Raw genomic sequence first — 21,556 nt, 5'->3', positions numbered from 1 at the left:
TTGCTTTGCTCAGCAGGAAAGTTTATAGAGTAAATTTCAGAAATTATGGTTTTTACAGCTTCGTATAATAAAAAAAGATTGGGAACATTTGGGGGCAAAGTTGTCTTCCAATACTGCTTTCACACTCTTTCTATATAAACTTTAATTATTAAACAGGAATACCCTTTTATAAACCTGGTTACCCAATATTACAAACCCAAATTATGAAGAAATAGGAAGCTACAGGGGATTACAGGAAAGCAAATTCCTAGATTCACAGGGTAGTACAGTGTTCAAATACTAACCAGTAAATTGAACCAAGATGCTCCAGAAAATAACCAAGTTAACAAAGTAATTTCTGCCTTGGCAATTTACCATTAGACAATCATCAGAGAAACTTACAAAAGTTCACCTGCAAAAGCATTTATTATAAAAATATTTTAAATATGTTCTTTCTAATTTTTCTTAAGTGTCTAAAACTAAAGGAAAGGATTAAATTGATGATAGCTGTATGATGCAAAAAAAAATCAGAGCTATTTAGAATGCTTAATAACATGGAGAAATTAATAGAAAATTACATGATAAGAACACCAAATTTCTTTTTAGCAATATATAGCAAATATCAGGTCCATCTACTTAATGTAAATACATTGTATCACAATAATTATCATCTCCGGGTGGTGAGAGTAAACTAACATATTCTTTTTCACATCTTCTATGTTTTACAAACTTTCTAACATAAATATTTATTAGTTTTATAATTTGAAGAGGAAAACAAAAATTTTAAGAGAAAAGGCATTTGGTCATGAAGCCTACATTTTAATACCTACGTTGGTAAGCACATCAGTCTTGTTCCCTTCTAGGGCATCACTAATAGACTGGCAGATCATGAGACTGCACAGAATATATGGATTTCAGCAAGGGATCTAACAGTCCTTGTGACATTCTTGTAGAGAAAGGTGGGCTGGTTGATAGTCAAGAGTTCATAGCGTTGGTATTACTTGACAGGCTGTACCCAATATCATGGATGAGCAGACGGCTCACTACAAAGAAGGTCTTACTGCTCAGTTCTGACTGTGGCTCACTCATGCCTTGGGCATAGGTTCCCAAGGTACACTTTTCATAGTCACAGCTAGCAAGCAGCTAGGAAGAGCTGAATGTGCGCAAATCGGGTGACAGCCACCAATATTGGCCATGCTTCTGGAACAGAATCTAGCACTGATTTCGGTCTAGCCAATTCCATCGTCAGTCCCTACACAGCATTTTCCGAACCTAAATAAGTATTTATCAAATAAATATCACAATGATGATTCAAACTATTCTGATAGGCTGAACACTCGTCTGAAACCAAGATGCCATTTAACAGAGCCACTAAATGCAAAGCCATACATTCAGTCCAACACCATTTTTACAGGTGTTACTTGGCAACAGTTCAAGTGAGGCAATGATCATTTTATACTAAACAGTCAGTATAATGGAGCATTTTTGATGAAGGGAGGCAGCAAGTTCACTGGCAGATCTTATCTGAAAGTACTGACTACATTTCTGACCTGATTCGAAGAAGGAATTCAATAAAACAATCAGCCCAAAAGAATATGATCAGGGACATTCTAAGTCTGATCAGGAATATTCAAAGAACTGGGAACTATTTAATTAGGAGGGCATTTAAAGGGACCTACCTAATGTTTAAATGTTTGCTCTGTAGTTCTGTGAAGGGAGAAATCAGTTTATTCTGTTTTACTGGAAATTACAGGCTGCCTTCTACCATCCCAATGAAACTGCTCACCAAGGTCAGCAGTGACCTTCAACTTGCCGAACCCAACAGGCACCTCTCCCCCCGACAGTAACAGACTTCACAGCAACCAACACACAGCACTGTGCCCTCCTGAAAACACTCCCATCTCCACCTCAAGCACAAGTCATTCTTATCTCTTTTCTCTAGATCCTCCTTCACACAACCTCTAGATGTCAGACCTTCTTTTCTCTCTTTTTTTCTCTCGGTGATTTTATCAATTCCTGCGGTTTAAAACAGTCCCTATGCTGATCACTCCCCAATTTAAATTTCCACTACAGACCTTTCTTCTTTACTCAAGATTCTCTTGTACCACCAGAAACATACCAATCAGAAGCCTTCCTGACTACACATCCTACCCCTCAATGTGATCCTCCCTCCTCAGCACCACATACTCAAATGCTCCAACCAGAGCCCATCTCTGCATCATTCCCTGCCCTCACCTGTCATATCCGATCACTAGGACCTCCATCCTACCTCCAACCTGGGTCTTAAATCAGACCACTTCTGATTTCCACCATTGCTGTCCAAGTATCACCTCTACAATGTAACTTGCCAAGAGTCTCCTAATGTTCTCCAGACCAATCTTCTCAGAGCTTCAACAAAAGGTCTGCTTCAACAGTAGACTGGATCATGATTCTTCTATGCTAAAATGACGGCCCCAGGCACTTGGAAGAAAATGCCACAAAATTCTTACCATGTCCTCAAGACCCTTTGGTATCAGAACTGTACACTCCCTTCTGCCCCATCCAGGCCCACTGTGCTTGGGCCACACTGCTTTCCTCTCAATTGTACACGTGCAGGAAGCTCCTCTCAGTCACGAGGCCTTGGCATAGGTTGTTCCTCCGGACTCTGCCAGTAGCAGATGACTTCCTTCCCGTTATGTCTCAGTTTAAAAGTCACTTCCTTAGAGAGTACTCCCCGATCACCCTGAGGTGTGCAACCCTCTGCCCCTCATTTTTTTCTGTTGCAGCCTCTTATGGCCCCTTTATGACATTTCCTATGACTTCCAAGGATTTCCCCTCCCCCCTACTTAAGTCTTCTCTCTCTCCTTAACCCCACCTGCTTGGTTCCAAGAGGGAGGAAACCTTACCATTTAATTCCCCCACTGTATTAGCAGAGCTCAAAAAATTTTTAAATGTTCAATATGGGGAGGAATAAAACCAGATTTCACCCCAACGTAAGGAAAATCTTCCTAAAATTTAAGCTGTCTGGCAATGGAATGGACAGCTTTGTACAGACAATCACGGGAAGAGGGTTCAAGTAGGAATTGGGTGACCATTTTTATCTGTGATGACATAAAGGGAGTTTCCATGCTGGGTGGGATCCTGGGCCCAGTAACAGTTCAGATCCTCTCTATACAGTTTCCAGTTTTCTAAAGAGAATTCTAAAGAAGTTTGAGGTTAAAAATATACTTCCAAAGTAGCAAACATCGTATGATTTCCTAATGAGCAGAAATTCTAAAACGGCCCCCGCAAAACCACTTTCTACCCTGACCAAAAGGAACTTTGTGAAGTGCAATCAGTGCCAGCTCCCTCTGTCCGCTCTGCCAGATGTGCTCTGGGATGATGACAGCCTACAGTGCCTTTCTTTCCGAGCTGTACATAACGTGGCCCATAAATGAGCTGGCAGATCAAGGGAACCCATCTGCAGGAAACCTAAAGTTCCACTCTTCATTCATTTGTGATGCTGCTCTGTAAACACACCAGGATCACTTTATTTGGTGTCACCCCCCCCCATTAATAATGCAGAGATCTTTACACAGGCAGGGGGAGAAAATGAGTCCTGAGTGATTTCGTTACTACCGCATATACACCAAGTCAAAGGGACTGAGAGTCTGGTTACAACTGATGGAGAAGTTGCTGGCAATACAGCTATCGGTGGTGGAGCTGACCACCACACAGCATCGCAATTCAGGCAAGATTCCCACCTCGCTGCCTTTTGGAGTCTTGTAGCCAAAGAGTTAACTCTCCTCTACCTCATAGACACAGCAGAGGCCTAAAGATCAATCTAAGACCGTTTTTTCTATTCTTTCAGCTTCCTTCATCTCTCATTTTTAAGTAAAACAATAATAATTGGGCATCTTTACAATGGCTGGTCAGTTTGTCAGCAGGTTAGATAATGCACCCCTAGACATTGCAAAATGTTCCAAATAGCCTTCTGAGGCCATGAGCTTTGTCCTTAAAGAATTTTTCTCCAAAAAAATTTTTTCAGGAAGATAGTCAACTTTAAAAAGCCCAAAATATCTTAAATTCCTTTTTATAGTAGTCAGTGTTAACAATGCTGTGGGGGGAATATGTGTCAGGAAACAGGGAATGTAAACTCTGACAATCTTTCTGAAGGGCTGGTGGGCAATAAGTACCTTTTCATTTAATTTATTAAATGATCACTTTGATTCAGCTAATCTGACTGCTGGATATTTACCATATGTGTATAGTCTAATTAGTAAAGTACATATACAAGAGTGTTCATGTTTAGAATGGCTTATTTAGCAAAAGCCCAGAAAACTTCAAGTGCCTACCAGTAAACCACAGTATATCCATAAAATGGGATAATAAACAGTTGCTAAAAAAGAATGAGATGGGTCTCTGTGTGCTGATGAGGAAAAATCTTCAAGATATATTTAGCAACAAAAGCAATGTGTGTGTGTTTCTAAACACAATTAAACATTTATTTTTGAAAGTTCTGGAGAAATCTATGAAAAATTTAAAAGTGGTTGAAGTGGTTGTTTCTGAGGAATAAGACAGGCTGTGACTATCACATTTATTTTAAACTCTTCTGTACTGAGTTATTTTTATTCTGTGTATTTATTTTTTATTACTTTATGAATGAGAATAATAACCAAATGCAGTATTCTTTGCATGATCTGGAAGCCTCTACTTGCTCTCTGTAGGAGGGAGAAAGCGAGCATTCTTTCCTACCCTCCCCGAGGTGAGCCAGAGTCTATGAAGTGGGCACTTAACTATCCCTCCCCAACCAGATCAAGAGCCTTTGGGGGCCGCTGAGGCCCCTGACCTCACTCACTCCTTCCTTTGTGTGGCCTAGATGCACAAGTAAAGAGAAATTTTAATTTGTGTTCTCCCAGTTTTAGATCTATATCACGCATCTCTGAAAAGCTAACTTGAAGGAGAATGCATAGAGGTATTCTACTGCAAAAGATACCAATGAAAAATCAGTGTTTCCTCTAATGTTGTTTGGTATATGACTATATTATCACCAAAACTAAATCAAGGAAGCAAAAATGTTTTCAACTTTAAAGTACAGTACCTGCCACTCTGCCAAATCCCATGAGAACCAGAAAGATTGTGGTCCGAGAGGCTTTCTTTCCCAACTTAGAATTTTGTATTTTCCTATATCAAAATACTAAGCAACTCTTTCTTTCAACAAAATTGCTTCCTCAAGAGAAATTTGGGAACACTAAAGTTGAAAAGATGAAGTGAAATCTACATTCAACTTATCTGATGATGAAGATCTTAAAGAGTACTTGAACTCTGTCTTATTCTTGTTCCATTAAAGAAATACTTTAAATCTCACAGAAGAGGGAGTTAAAAAGCAAAGCCACAGGAAATCATGCCTCTCTTGTTCCCATTATTTGACCTTGGATTTGAGGTGGGTAGGCTACTTATTTAGCATCAAGTGACCTTTCCAAATTGTATAAAACAATCCCTGTAGTACTCATCTTTTGTCAGAAGGTTTTGATAACAAAGGCCATTGCTAAAATTCATTTTATTTATTCATTATTCATTTTTTTTAACTTTACTGATGGATATAGAAAGGCCAAATGTCTAGTTGAAAAAGTCTAATATCCTCTTAACTGAAAAACTGCTCTCACTAAATGATTTTATATAAGCATTCTGAACTCCCCTCCCCCCAAAAAAGTGATTTCATTTTTGGTTGGGGGGTATAAAAGTAATTAGTGAAATGAACAAACTAGAGCCTGGTGCACTGAGCTGTCTGTGGTACTGAAAAATGACACCAAAGCTGTAATGTACTGAGCTAAGTTCTTACAAAGCCTTCCCATCACACTATTTAAATTCAGGCACTTCCATCCATGACTCACCTGAACCATCTTATTTTGATAGCGTGTGTATAAACATTTTATAAAAGGTCACATTGATGTGCTTACCAAGGTTCTCTATGGAAATGTCAGGGCCTCCCCAGGCTTCATTAAAACAATTCCGGTGAAGAGAGAGCCAGAATGTTGGCTATAACACTTTTTCTGAATGCAGTGAGAAATCCTACCATGTACCAGAAACCCACACTAGCTAGCTGTCACTGTCCAATCATCCTACAGTTACACTAAAAAGAAAGAGAGTAAGTGTCACATTAGACTATATGCTACATCCAAGGGTACACTTGGAATGGCAGCATAAGCCCTACATACAGGGCCTCAACTCAAAGCTAATTGATATGCTTGGAATTCTTAACAGTAAACCTACAAGTGCCTATTTGCTTGAAATTTATGAAAGAAGCACACCTATAAGTAAAAAAAGGGCACAATTCATCATTTTCCACACATCTATACATTAGCTTGCGAACTTGCTTTTACTGTGTTTTAGAGTAACTATTTCAACAGCATCTGACTTTATTCTCCGGATGAAGTAGAACGTATTTTTCTGGCTCCTGACTTTTAGCTCAGGGTCTCCATATTTACTTGATCCTTTTCCATTTTATATATATATATATATTTTAAAAGCATCTCAGATAAGAATTTGGAGCTTCAGCTTGAGGGGAAAAAAATGCCTCTGGACTAAACACTGAATGTAAAAGCTACATCCAAAAAAAAAAATTAAATGCTATGTCCCATGCATCTATTTTGAAATTATCTTAAGTCTGTTTTAATAGAAACCATGTTACGTCAGATAAACCCAATCATAAAAATCTAACTTTTTGTGAGGTTTACATTGCCCTAGCAATAAAGAGGTTCACTGTGCTTACAAGTCTTAAGAAAAAGAATCCATGTCCTCATTTTTATCACCCATGCTATACATATCTAATCAATATATCTATGCATTTGTAAAACAGAAATATTCCTCAAAACTAACCAGGGGTGGGATTCTTTCAAGTGCGAAATAATCTATAAAAATAGGACTTCCTGAATTTGTTTCTCTAAGTGTTAAGAATTCTAATATGGTATCAAAAAAAAAAATTTTTTTTAGAACACATTGACATTTCGCCATTCTTAAACTCATATAAGTTATTTAAAAAAAAAATCTCCCCATAATTCCTAAAAAGTCAGTGTTTTCAGGAAGACACTCTGTTCCTGATGTGAATACTATCAAATGTCCTCCTGCCATGAATGCTTGTTTAGCTGTGTGTTTTTCAGAAGGAACAGGAATAATATGAAAGCTGACGTTGAATTGAAAAAACAAAACAAAACAAAACAAAACAAAACAAAACCCAACACCCCTCCCCCCCCAAAAAAACAGCAAGGTCTCTTTCCAGGGTGAGTTAAGTAAAACTACTCTGGTCTCTAAGAAATGAGCAAACAAGAAAATTAGGTTATTTGATTTTTAAAAATACCTAAGGAGATTTCAGAGTCACCTTTTAAATTTAACCCTAATGATATACCCAACTTTTAGATTTAGAGAGGAACCACAAAGATAAACCCATGTTTCAGGGTTGCTGGCAAGCAGTAGCAGAGCCCAGCAGGAAATATCCTGGGCTTGACCCTAGAACAGGGCTGGTCATGCTCTGTACTGTCTAGCCATGGGAACTGGCCAGCTGGTCATCTCTTCTGACTTCAACTTCCTCATCTGTAAAATGAGTCAAAGGTTCCTTACACCTATTTCGTCCCCCAGCTTTTAGTGTTCTACTCTTCAAGTCAAAATGAGGCAATACCCTCATAATATTTAAGTTACACTTTCGCATAACTTTAAAATGTTTGAAAGAATCTCAAAATCCCACAATCACTAGTATTAAATTAAAGATGCACCTCTGTAAATTGTTAAAATTTTAAAAGAGTTCAAACGTGTTTGCCTTGTCTGGCCAGCGCAGTTTTATTACTTCTAAACATTTCTCATTCTTTCTAATTATCATTTTCTGTTCTCATTCCTTCAAAATCACACTTTTCAAAGTTTTTGCAAATTTGAAAGCATGACGAAGTGATTTCTCCCCCCTCATTCGGAGCTATGTGTATTTTTATTTTGTTTGGGCAATAGTTAAAATTGGTTTCTTCCATATTTAGTATGTTTTTTCCAAATTACTAACTTAAAATTAATTTAATTTATAATTTACACTAAGCTATTTAAATTTAATGGCAACTCCTAAAGGAAAGCAGGCTAAAGTTGAAGATTTAGTAGTTCGGACAAATGCCTAACAACTGCTCGAAAAAAAAAAAAATCAAAAAATGCATATTAGTGTAAGTTCTAAACTGGAAAATCTTAACTCTAAATTTTTGAAAACTCTATAGTTATTTTAATTCACAAACCTTAATATTCCTTTGACTGAAAGCTATAGCAAAGTAAACAACTCAAAAAATGACCTATGAATTTTAGATGAAGTATTCTGAAATTGTCAGCAACAGTGAAACCTAACAATAGAGTTCCTGGCTGCATTTAAAACAAACATTTCCCTAACAAGTCCACTTACAAGGGCAGCGGCCTTTGCTCTTAAATAACATTTTAAACAATGTAATAATTGTACCTAAGAATCTACCAAACTATCAGATATACAGAATCTGAATCCTAAATTTACAATAGATCTTTTCTTTAATGTTGAAAGATATAGAAAAGGTTAGAATTTTCCTCTTGTCTTATACATTAGCAAGGAGTATCGTGGGCCCATTTTCTTCTCCAGTGACAGTGATATAGATGGGCACAATTGTCCATAATGACCCACCCACTAGGAAGACGTGTATCAAACAAGAGTACGCATTTACCCGACATATTAAGGCTAGTGCATAACTGGTCTTGAGAAAAACAAACGCAGTGACTGGTATGGAGAAGTGGATCTATTAAAGAAGAGAGAGGGAAATCTGACAGGTTTAACAAATACATCCCAGAAACGACTGCATGTTTACATGCTGCACTGTTTGTTTTGTTTTTAACTTCCTGAAAGAACAGGTCAGGTGCTAAGATAAGAATACAGCATGTGTCTTCTGTAACCTCAAGCAAGGACACGAGGGCTGGGGGAAAGTGTCTACTGCCTTACACTTCTCCAGGCTGGCGGCAAGGCTTTAGTCATTCATAAACAGCAGAACCTAAGTTACCTGTATTTCCCTGGCGTGGTATACGATGATCAGACCAAGCAGGATGATCGTGGAGAGACTGATAAGGCATTTCAGAGCTAGGGAATACAGCGACGCCTGCAACACAGACAGAAGCGCTTTTTAAAAAGAAGCACATTTAATCATCTTTCAGGGCTCGGGGGTCGGTCAGCCCCCAAGAAGTGGTCCTCAACTTCCAAGAGGAGGAGAGGGGTAGGGGCACCTATCGTGGCTCTGAGATCTATCACAGCACTTGGCCTCAATGGGAAGTGAGAGGAGATGAGAGCCGGGAAGGCCAAGCAGTGAGGTCCGCGGCAACGCATACCTACAGGCAGCTTCTGGCTCTCGAAATCCAAGAGGAAGTTATTCCCGAGTTTAAGCGTTTGGGTTTCAACGGGGTCTCCTACATCGCAAGCACCAGGAGAGGAATACACTATGCTTTCCCCCACCAACTCCTGAAACCACTACTACTGAACGTGCCCAAACGCGCTGTGCATTGACTGCCTACAGAACTTTGGCCGCGCGCGGAAAGGCTTCCTCTCCAGAGTTGCCTTGCGGTTAGGGGTGCGCGTTTGAGCGGTGCTCGCTGTCCCGGCGGGCGCCTCCGATCGTGGGAAGGCTCGGGACTGGCAGGCAGAGAGTTCCCGCCAGTGCCTATTCCAACCACTCGGTGTCCGGCTCCGCGGCCCGGGAAAGAAAGGCAGGGGTTCGACTACGTACCTTGTCGTAGGCGCCCCACGACAGCTCGGTCTCAATGACCATGACCACGATACCGAACATGCCGAAGATGAGCGCGTAGTCGCTGAGCCGTTTGCGCTTCTCGAACAGGGCGCGCCGGTGGCCCAGCTTGTAGCCGATGTTCTGGTTCTTCTTTTTGCTGGACTTGGTGCCACTGCTGCTGCCATGCCCGCTGCCGCCGCCACCACCTCCTCCAGTGCTGCCTCCGCCACTGGCTCCGTAGAGCGCCAGGTTATTGGAGTTGTTGTGCTCCGGCTTAGACACCACGATCTCCGGGGCTGAGGATGAAGCGGCGGCGGCGGCCGCAGACGGGGAGGACGCGCCACCACCTCCTCCGACAGACGCCGGGGGCTGTAGGGGCTGCGCCTCGGAATCCATCTCGTGCAGGTTCCGGCGGGACGCACTCAAGTTGCTGAGCGGCCGCATGACGCCCCCGTTGTACCTGCAGCTGCTCATGGCTATTTCGGTGAAGGGGTTGCTCTCGCGGCGCGCCTGGGGTTGGTGGTGCTGGTGGTGCGCCGGGTGCGGGTGGTGGTGGTGGTGGTGCGAGAGCGGGGGCCCAGAACCCAGGCTGCCGAGGCTGCCCGTGGGGCTGGCGGCGGGCTGCAAGCTGTGGCACTGATGGTACTGGGAGGTGGACGCCGGCTGCTGCGCGTACTGCTGCCGGAGCGCACTGGCATGGCTGGACGGCGTCAGCTCGCTCACATTGAGCTGGCTGCCCCGGCGCGACGAGCAGCAGCAGCAGCACGACGAGCCCGACAGCGGCGAGGAGGTGCGGGTCCGGAAGGCGCCGCCGGGCGAGGAGGTGCGGAGCAGCAGGGACAGGTTATCCCCCGCCCCCGCCCCCGCCACTGGGGCACCGGAGGAGGCGCAGCTGTTGCACCGGAGGCATGGGCTGCTGCCGCCGCTGCCCGGCTGCTGGTGCGCGAGGTGCGAGTGGTGCTGAGGGTGCGGGAGGGGCGCGAAGGGCGGGCACGGCTTGTCCTGGCTCTGTTGCTGCTGCTGGCAATGCAGGTGTGAGGAGCGCGGCGGCGGCGGCTGCTCTGAGAAGAAGCCGCGCTGGAACTGCAATGGGGTTTCCATGTCAGGGCTGTTAAAGCTGCAGGGAGACCAGGCGGTGGTGCACCCTGCGCAATGCGTTATGGTCGGGAGCGGGGACTCCTGCTGCTGGTGCGAGGAAGGGCCCATGCCGGCTCCGGTAGAATCCAGGCGGCGAGTCCGATTGGTTGGGCGCACCAAAACAATGGGCATGACATCACCTGCGGGGACCAAGACTGAGTTTGCGGCGCGCGCGGTTTAGGGGAGCGTGTGTGAGAAAGAGATGGGGAGGAGGGAATCTGCAGGATGAAAATCCTAGGGTGCGCAGGCCGGGCCAGGGTGAGGGCGGTGTTTTCACCTGCTGATTGGGAGCGCCTGTGAGCACCACCTGGGATGAGGAGCCCCCAGGCAGTGCAGCGGGTCTGTAGGGGGAGGATAAAGGAAAGGGGCGTCCCTCCTTCTCGTGCCGCCGCCCCCCCCTAACTAGTGCCGGACACGCAGTGTAGATCACCTGCGTGGGGCACTGCAGCACTTTGGGCCACCTCAGCCAGGGGTCAAGCAAGGGAATAGTGCTGAACCCGGGCCACTCCTCCGCCCACCTGCACGCCTCTCAGAGCTGCAGAACAACCACCCCCTCGCCCCACGCCCACTTCTTCCCAATGGTACCGTGGAGAGTGGGCTGCCGGCTGCCCGCCAACTAACTGCGGGGGCACCCGCTTTGGAGAGAAAAACTTGGGCGACTAGCTAAGTCAGTACATTAAGGCTTGTGAGAACCCCAGGGCCTGAGCCTCGGTTTGGCCGATCCGAGCGGGCCCGGCTACCCGATCTTTCCCCACTGCTGGGCGCTAGCGCCTGATAGTCTGGATTGGCTGCGCCGCGCTGCGCTCTTGCCTGAGTGCACTGCGGCGCGGGTAGGGTTAACTGCCTCGGCGCCCGGGCCGGGGGAGGATGGGGGCGGGGCCGGAGGAGGGGATCCCCTCCGTCCGCGGGAGGAGCCCGCGCGGGCTTCCCGGGTCCCCCTGGCGGGGGCGGAGGGCTTTCCCAGCTACTGCCGCTCACATTTTTGCCTTCTGCGGAACATGAGGGGCTGGCGCCCCCGGCCGCTGGGTCCTGGGCTGCGGCGCTCTGGCCCTCTGGCCACCCCAGCTGGTAGGTCCGCGAGCTTTTCCTGCCGAGGAGAGGAGGCTTGCTTGAGGGTCTAGGAGCTGCTCAGCGACCCGGCCACCAGCTCCTCTTCTGTTCCTCTTCCTCCTCCCCACCTGCAGCAAAGACACAAAGCAAAGGCGGATCACTGATGCGCAAACACCGAGCATCTTCTCTGCCAAGCCCTAACTGCAGCGGCACGGATGGAGACGGGCCTTGCGCGGGCTGATTCACCCCGGTAGTCACAGCCTGGCTAGGAAATTATTAATAATGATAACCTGGGCTGAATAATAGCTGCCTGGAGACAATGCTGGAGTTTTGCTAGAGTTAGGTATATTTATTTGCTAATAAACGAATAAAAAATTGTATTTTGTGCCTCACAAATTTCCTGTGTTATGTTCTTTTAGGTGATATACCAACACAAAGCAGTAGGGGACCCTTTCGAGAGTTCTTTGTTACTGCCCCATCTTAAGTCTTTATCCTTCTTATTTCTTTAGGTAAATTGAGATTACTGTCTCCCGAAAAGGGGAGCGAAAGAAATCGGCCAGTTGGAATTTTTTTTTATTTTAAATTGTGATTTTAAAGCATGATTTTTATGATAGCAGTTACAACGAAACAGAAAGACCAAGAAGTTAACGTGAAAGCGGATCACTCTCATTAGGTAATTGGAATTCTCACCTGGATCCAATTTCTTGATATTCTACTCGGCAGCTGCCCTAAAGCTGCTTACCAGGTACCTGCTCTTAAGAGAGTGTGTTTTCAATGCCATGGGGTGAATAATTCATTTTAGGATATCCTTTGGACCTGGGTTAAACAATTTTATTTTTTTGTACATGCAAGTAAACAGATCCAAAAGAAAAAGGGGAGAGGATTGCTTTTAGTCCCACAGAACTTGTATTTCTCAGTAGTCTTGGTCAAGAATATAATTTGAATGGCTAAAAATTGGAAATAGCATTTTATTTTTAATTCTGATTTTTTGGCAATTCAATAAAGCTTGTTTAGAATTTTGAAGCTGGTAGAATCTGTAAGACAGTTGAGTGGATCTGCATGAATTGTGTGGTGAGCATGACTATTAAAAACAATTCTAATGAGTAATCTGAAGTAACAATAAAAGCTTCCAAAATAAAAGTATTTCACCTTCTGGTGTGAAACAAAATTCAACTCAAGCACAAAATCCATAATAACATTTATTTTCACTTTATAACAACTATATATCCTTCTAGTTGCTACATGTAACTGATTAAGTGAAAAAGTTTGATTTATCTTTCCAAATCTAAACACATCAAAGAAGTATTATCACAGTAAATTAATACTTTCATTAGTGTTTCGTAAATTTAGAGGAAAGATTACATCAATCCTCCCCCAAATATCACAGTAATTGTTAACAGCGTGAAAGTAGATAAGATTCTAGAGTTATTAAAATGTCATTTTAAAAAAGTAATGTCTGCATCTTCTTTTGTCAAACTGACTCTCAAACAGCAAATTTAAGGCTCCAAAGAGGTTCCATAAACAAAATGAAAGGGAAAAAATACTGTATCTTTTGCCATGTGTATCCTATGCCTTAAGTAGGGGATTAAGTGCAGTGCCATTCATCATGTAGAAACATGATGTATGCTGAGATTTATGGCAATGATGGAGTTCCCACTACTCACAAAGGGGGTTCACGTGGAGGATAGGATGTAAAAGGTAAGAAAGAAATGAGGATTTCATCCATGGCATGTAAAACTGTCAGAATACCAAAACTCAGATTACCGTAGGTGCTTCCACCTAGCCAATATTCTGAAAAACTTCATGAAATAATATAGTAATTTGAAACCCACTGTGGTTGGAGAGAGAGGAGAGCAAATCAGTCAGATATTTATCATTTTTTATCTCTTTATCACAGGAATTATTCGTCCTTGCTATCTCTGTTCCTTGTTTTAAGGAATCATTTAGTTGTCACACACTCAAAAAATCATCTTGCTAATAAATGTCTGTATTTGGAGAGTGTTATAATCCTGTATTTGTATGACGATGAAAAATCACAAGATGTCCTAACAACTTTATGTTTTGAGTCTGAATCCTAATAACATTATTGGGGCATTTTACACTATCTAGTTAAGACGGACACATCTAAGAAGTTATTTTCATCAAGCCTCTTTGTAAAGTTAACAAACAGAGTTCAAGTATTCTATGTAAACTTTTAATATAGTATACTATAATTTAGCCTTTCTTCCCTATAGGGGATTGTTAATGTAACATGTAAAATTAAGCAGTTAGAACAACAAAGACAGTATCTTCCCCGTGGATAGTACTTTCCACATAGTAAATATTCATTTATATTTGTGAGAGTGAGGAGGGAAGGAGGGAGGGAATAAGAAAGGCTGAAAGAAAGGTCAATACAAAAGCCTGCAACCTCCAATGATTAGCTTTTGGAAAATTGTATTTGCTTCTCTTTCTGCCCTTAAGATGTATGTGCTGGAATTTCCCTAGTTTAACACCAGAGGTCATACTCATCCACAAAATGCATGTCAAATCCAACCAATTAAATGCCTTTATTTCTATTATCTTTTTTGTAAAAATTACCTGTTTTTTTGGTTTTTTCCTTATGAACTAGGAAGATTTCTTTCCCATATGGGTTGTATTTCAAGCCTGTAAACATGCACATATACGTAACACTCCCCCACCCAAGTACCCCACAAAGAATAACAGTGTTAAAATTGTTTGCCCAGACCACAGGGGCTTGGGGAAAAGCTTCAGGCCCTTTGCACGTTGATCCCTTACTTTATTCAGATTTATATTATCCCAATTTTTGTATAATTCTCTCCTTCACAAGGATTATTTGTCTGTGCTCTCTCTCTTCCTTGTTCATTAAAAAAGCAAGACTGTTGAATTTGGATGTTTCTGGTGTATTTCAAAGGCAGTCAGAGCAGTTGATACAGGGGTCCAGGGCATCTGTTTCCCACAGCAAATGCTCTGATGGATATTCTGACCTACCAAGTAAATGTTTTTTGGAATTCTTTTTTCTTTGCCCAGGTAAGTAAGTTATTTGGTGATGCAAGTCACAGAGATTGTAACAAGACATAGCCTCTCTGAACTTACTTTGCTTAGCAGTAAATGTAAATGGGGATATCAGAGTTGTTTTCTTAGCCCAAGGGCAATTCCTTGTTTCCTGACACATCACATTAAAACACTGTTATTCTTAAACCACACATTGTCTTAACTTCATAAGAAATATACAGTTGGAGAAAACATTAGAACGGAATTGTTGTATGTATTCTTTATTACTTCTGCATTATGATTAGAAAGTATCATGACCTGAATGAGCTCATTGATGATAGGCTTGTTAATTTTTAGTAAAACCACTATTATTCAGGGATTAATTATCATGTTAGGGCCTATTCATTAACATCATTACTTTCCAAAATTTTTTTTACTTTTCTCCTTTTCTCCTACCATTTCTCAGCTAATTAGCATATCTATAAAAGTCTCAGCAGTGCCAGCAAAAAGAGAAAAAAAGATAGAACTTACACCAGTTTTGCTAGTAGAATTGAACTATTACATAGGTGAACAGGTTCAAATTATTGGCTATGATAAGTCTTTTGATAACAGTTGTTGACTGAAGTAAATGCATAGCTTAAAAGTTGAGAGTTATGTTTTATTCGGCAGACATTTCTGAGGACTTGAGCTTGGATGACAGCCTCTCAGATCGCTCTGAGGGGCTGCTCCAAAGAGGTAGGGGAGGAGTCAGGATAGATAGGAGCTTTACAACAAAGACCAGGTAGTTGGAACATTAAAAGATTATTTGTTAACTGAAAAAAGCCAGACATCTCAAGTTAAAGAATTTAGTGCTTTTCTATATATGGGAGGGAGCAAACATTTGGGTTCACTGAAATCATTCCTTTGACAAGCATCTAGCTATCTACAGCCAGTATCCTGTCCTTTCTTATTCTGAGTCCCCTCAGGGTGCAGAGGCTTATCTTCACTGGGGGGGGGGTGGGGGGGTGGCGGCCTTGTCTGATGACTTGATGGCTTCAGTATTCTTTGTTTACTGATATCACTTGCAGTATTTTTTGTTCACACAGTCTATGGATTCCATAAACAAATACCCCTTGGCAGCTAGAAACACACATCCAAATTGAGAAAGTCATAAAAAAAAGACTTAGCGGATAGCACATTCTCATTTATAAAGCAGTTTCGCATGTGCTATTTTATTTGCAGCTCTCAAAAACCTTTATGGAAGATAGGGGAGGTTTGTGATCATCTCCTTCTTATAGGTGAGGATAATGCCTGAGATGCAGTGCCTGGGCTACCCTGGGTCACACAGCTAGTGAGTAGCAAGGAAAAGCCAGATTTCAAATACAGTCTTTTGGAGTCTGTCGGGTGAGTCGGTTTAACACTCTTCTAGCCTTTCCTCCATAGCAGAAGAATAACCTAACTCATACAGGCTTGTACTCCACCAGCAGTCAAGGAACACACACACAGCAGTAGCTTATCATTACCATTCACTACCTTTGAAGGACGTTATGGACATTTCCTCTTTGGCTTGACTGGGATTCTGAGATCCTTAAATACTGAGATTGTTAACTTAATTGATCAACAGAATAATTCATGAGGATCTAATACAAGTGTGGATGAAACAGCAGTGCTGTATGCATGCAGGTGCGAGGTGCCTATTAAATATTTTTTAAAAGTACAGATTCCAGTCTATTTAGACGGCCTTCTGCCTACTTTGCTGGCAGCCTGGACACTTCTCATTTTTGGCAACAGTAACAACAGAAGCTGAAGGCCACTGAAGAGTATGGATAGTGGCACTAACAGAGTGCATTTTGGCTTTTTCTGTAATAAGGGAGAAAAGGCTCAAGCTCCTTGCCCTATGGCTTAGAAGAACTTGTATGCAGTCCTGCAGGGATCCAGCCTAGCTCCTCTGTGTGCTGCAGAGTGTCTTCACATTGCAGCTCCCTTCATGCCAAACAGCAGCGGAATGAGAGAAAGGAGGCAGGGCTCTGTGCCATGCACAAGGAGAGATAAACCAGTGTGTCTTAGAGCAGGAGTAGAGCTGGCAAAAAAGTGGGATCAAAGAAATGCAAAAACATTCCTAAGTATGGAGGTCAAAGCTTCCACTTGGTGATCCCCAGAGTTTCGTCCCAGCTCAGTGCTCAAAGTCTGAACTTTGAGTAATGAGTCTTCAAAAGTTCTTAAAGTTGGGGGAGGGTACAGCTCAAGTGGTAGAGCATGTGCTTAGCATGCACAAGGGCCTAGGTTCAATCCCCAGTACCTTCGTTAAAAAAAAAAAAAAAACCTGATAATAAATAGACCTAATGATCTTCCCTTTACCCCCCCAAAATAAAATAATACATAAACTTTTTTTAAAAATCCCAAAGACTTAAAAAGGAGATCCTTTTAAAAAAAAATTCTTGAAATTTACTTTCCCTCTGAAATGCAACGTATTTTTCCCATCATCATTTTCCCCTCTCTTACAGGATTAGGACACACAATGCATTAGTTATTTTTTCTCTTTTCCTGTTAACTTCACTCCCATGTGTTATTCATCAACACACTGTGTTTTCCTTTTCCATCTCTTGCCAAACAGGCGCAGGAAATTTATCAATCATCCTTCGTCTATCTTTATATCATTAGCCCCCTTTCTGGAACTATTTATAAATACCTACCCCTAAATAATTGTCTTAGGGCAAGGAGAGAGATGGTGCCCACTCATATAAAGAGAAAAACATGCTTGTCTAAGTAGAATTAAACATAACAATGTTCTCAGCAGCAAAACACTCTAAATGCTGATAAATCTTCCTCAAGGTTTGCATATTCATCCTCATCTAATAAACCAGTTTTTTCTTAAAAATGACTTTTATTCTGTATTGTTGCTGTTTTATCTGTAAATTTAGCAGCACTTTTTTCTACTGTTTGTATCTAGATGATACAAAATTATGCAAATGATATAATATATCAGAAAAAACACAACAGATATATACTAGACAAAGAAAATAGCAAAACTCACTTTTACAGTTTTGCCCTTGCTACTTAGATTGAGTCCTTCTCAAAAATGTTTTAATTAGTTAAAACTATTGGATACTTTTGTTCACAAGTTCTCTTAACAAGGAGCATTTCTTGGCCCACTTAACTGAAAATATCATAATTAGGGAAGACCTCACTGCTGTTTGTTTTGAAGGTTAAGACATCATCAAGGTTCCAGCTACTTTCTTCAGATATTTCCTTGTCACTGTCCTACATATATATTGGCTTAATTGTCATATTAATTTACCTTCTAGTAGGAAAAATGGCTGTAGCAGTTCTAGGATTCATATTCACAACCTTGTTATTCAGGGGGAAGCAGAACATCCCTGTTCCAACATTTTGAAAAACTTGCGTGGCATATCTAGCACGCCAGCTTAGTTCACAAGCCCAGCACTGAACCATATTAAAGAATGACTCATCAAACAGAGAATACCAATAAAGAGATAGAAATTGTTAAAAAGAACAAAATGGAAATTCTGGAGTTGAAAAGGACAATAACCAAAATGAAGAATTCACTAGACAGGCTCAACAGTGGATTTGAGTTGACAGGAAAAAAAAAAAAAAATCACTGAACTTGAAGATATGACAAGAAAAGAAGTCTAGAGACTGATATCATTTATACCATTCATGAATATAGATGCAAAATTCTTAACAAAATATAATCAAATTGAATATAGCAACATATAAAAATTATATACTATGACTAAATAGGGCTTATCACAGGAATGCAAAGTTGGCTTAACATCTAAAAATCAATTAGTATAATAAAACATATCAACAGGATAAAGCACAAAAACTATATAATCATCTTAATAGACACAGCAAAAACATCTGACAGAACTCAAAAACCTTTTATAACGAACACAATCAACAAACTAGAAATAGGAGGATACCTTCTCAACCCAATAAAAGGCATCTATGAAAAATTCACTGCTAATATCATACTTACTGGTAAAAGGCTAAATGCTTCCCTCCTAAGATCAGAAACAAGACAATATCTTTTCTTTCTTCTATTAAATATTATACTTAAAGTTCTAGCCAATTCTAACAGGCAAGAAAAAGAAAAATTTGCATCCACATGGAAAAGAGTAAAACTACCTCTATTCACAGATTACATGATTTTATATACACAAAATCCTAAAGAATCCACTAAAATATATTAGAATAGGTAAATTCAACATATTTCTGGATACAAGATTAATATTTAAAAAGTCAACTGTATTTCTCTACAATAGCAATGAGTAATTTTAAAATGAAATTAAAAAAATGATTTCATGTGAGATACAATTTAAAAATTCATAATATATTAACAAAAATATGAAACTTGTACACAACTAAAAATATTGTTGAAAGAAATTAAAGAAGACCTCAGCAGATGGAGAGACAGCCCATGTTAATGAATCAGAAGATTTAATATTGTCAAGATGTCAATACTCCCCAAACTGATCTAAAGATTCTGTCAAATTCTTTTCAAAATCCTAGATGATTTTTTGGAGAAGCTGACAAACTGATCCTAAAATTCATATGGAAATGCAGGTAGCCCAGAATACTCAAAACAATTCTGAAAAAGCAGAACATAATTTAAGGACTCAAACTTGCTGAATAAAAACTTGTAATAATGCTATAGTAGTCAAGATAATGTATTATGGATTAAGGATAGATATATAGATTAATGGAACAGAATTCAGAGTCCAGAAATAAACCTTTACATTTATAGTCAATTGATTTTTGATAAGGGTGCCAAGATAATTCAATGGGAACAGAGATAGTCTTTTCAACAAAGGACACTAGAAAAACTAGATATCCACATGTAAAAAGCAAATTTAGACTTTTTTATACACCATACAGAATAACTAACTCAAAGTGGATCAAAGACCTAAATGTAAGAACAAAAACTATAAAACTCTTAGAAGAAAGCATATGGGTGAGTGACCTTGGATTAGGCAACAGTCTCTTAGACATGACACTAAAAGCAATAAGCTACAGAAGAAAAAAAAAATATATATATACACGATTTCATCAAAATTTTGTGTTTCATAGGACACTAGCAGGAGAGTAAAAAGACAATTTACAGAGTGGATGAAAATTTTTGCAAATCACAGATGTGAAAAGGGATTTGTATCCAGACTATATAAAGAACTCTCTTAACTCAATAATAAAAAGAATAAATAACCCAAAGGCAAAGTCTCTGAATAGACATTTCTCCAAAGAAGATATAAAAATGATCAATAAGCCCACAAAAACAAATACAGAACATCATTAGCCACTAGGAAAATGGAAATCAAAACTACAATTAGATAACCACTTCATACCCACTAAGATGCCTATGATAAAAAAGACAGATAATAACAAGTGTTGGAGAGGACACGATGAAATTCTAACGCTCATACATTGCTAGTGGGAATGTGAACTGGTATATGGCAGCTTTGGAAAGCAGTTTGGCAGTTCCTTAAAATATTCAATGTGAAGTTACCATATTACCCAGCAATTCTATTCCTAAGTCCATAGTCAAGAGAAATGAAAATATACTTCTACACAAAACTTGTACATGACTATTAAAGCAGCATTATTTATAACAGCCAAAAAGTGGAAACAGTTCAACTGGTGAATGTCTTAATAAAATGTGGTATATTCTTACAATGGAGTATTATTCATCAGTAAAAAGAAATGAAATTCTGATACATGCTACAACATGGAGGAAACCTGAAAATATATGAAGGAAAGCCAGTCACAAAAGACTACATATTGTATGATTCCATCAATTGGAAATGTCCAGAATAGTCAAAGCTATAAACAAAAGTTACATTAGTGGTTGTCTTACACTGGGGGTGAGGAGGAGGTAGTCAATGGGGATTCACTGTTAATGAGTACAGTACTTCTTACTGGTGTGATAAAAATATTTTAAAATTAGATTGTGGTAGCAGTCATATAAATTTGAATATACCCCAAGTCATTAATTTGTAGACTTAAAACAGGCAAATTGTATAGTATGTGAATTATACCTCAAAAAGTTGTTAAAAACAATGAAAGAAATCGCCAAACAAAACTGAATGCTCAAATTAAAGTATCAATTTAAAACAAATAATGCTAGAGGGTGGGTACAGCTCAGTGGTAGAGTACGTGCATAGCATGCATGAGGTCCTGGGTTCAATCCCCAGTACCTCCATTAAACACACACACACAATGAATATTGCTTAAGCAACATGAGATAAAATTATAGAGAAGCAGGAATGAGTTTTCTTAAGTGACCATTATCTATTCATTTTGAGGCATTTGTGAATTCAAGACTTTTCCCCCAACTCTAGGTGGCTTATCCTAGAAATATCATGATTCAGTAAATATCCCAGAAGAATTTTAATTGAAAAATAAGCTGTGGTATTTTTATTTTAATTGTGGAACATAGATACCTCTTATTCACATGTAAATAATAGATCAGGTATATTTTGTACTCAACTCTCCAGTTAACAATCATTGTCATCATATGATTCTAACAGACAGTGCACAGGACCTAAGACCACAGCATTCTCTGAAGATGACTTGCAATGGTTCCTTGTGGCCATTAATGAATTTCTCTGCAGTATGTTAGCTCTATTACCCTTCAGTAGTTCAGACCAATACTTCCAGCATGGTGAGACTAAAGCCTTTATTAA

At 40.4% G+C, this 21,556-nt stretch overlaps 1 protein-coding gene and 1 long non-coding RNA gene across 3 annotated transcripts in view; both read right to left on the bottom strand.

The window, feature by feature from the left end:
- Positions 1–11,027, bottom strand: part of KCNN2 (potassium calcium-activated channel subfamily N member 2) — a 127,922-nt gene extending 116,895 nt beyond the window's left edge. Inside the window, exons 1-2 of one of the 2 annotated variants that reach the window (XM_031448838.2) lie at positions 9,699–11,027; positions 8,982–9,077 (exon numbers count right to left, since the gene is read on the bottom strand). In XM_031448838.2, the coding sequence (XP_031304698.2) occupies positions 8,982–9,077; positions 9,699–10,967 (1,365 nt within the window). In that variant the 5' untranslated portion in view covers positions 10,968–11,027. Of the gene's footprint in view, positions 1–8,981; positions 9,078–9,698 lie in introns of those variants that run through there. The other variant, XM_064483224.1, reaches the window with a different exon arrangement.
- An 810-nt stretch (positions 11,028–11,837) lies between these two features.
- Positions 11,838–21,556, bottom strand: part of LOC135320273 (uncharacterized) — a 235,530-nt gene continuing 225,811 nt past the window's right edge. Inside the window, exon 4 of the long non-coding RNA XR_010379518.1 lies at positions 11,838–12,013. This is a non-coding gene — a long non-coding RNA (uncharacterized LOC135320273). The remainder of the gene's footprint in view (positions 12,014–21,556) is intronic.

The sequence above is a fragment of the Camelus dromedarius genome, chromosome 3 (assembly GCF_036321535.1).
Source record: "Camelus dromedarius isolate mCamDro1 chromosome 3, mCamDro1.pat, whole genome shotgun sequence".
Lineage (NCBI taxonomy): Eukaryota > Metazoa > Chordata > Mammalia > Artiodactyla > Camelidae > Camelus > Camelus dromedarius.
This window is presented reverse-complemented; position numbering and strand designations above follow the sequence as displayed.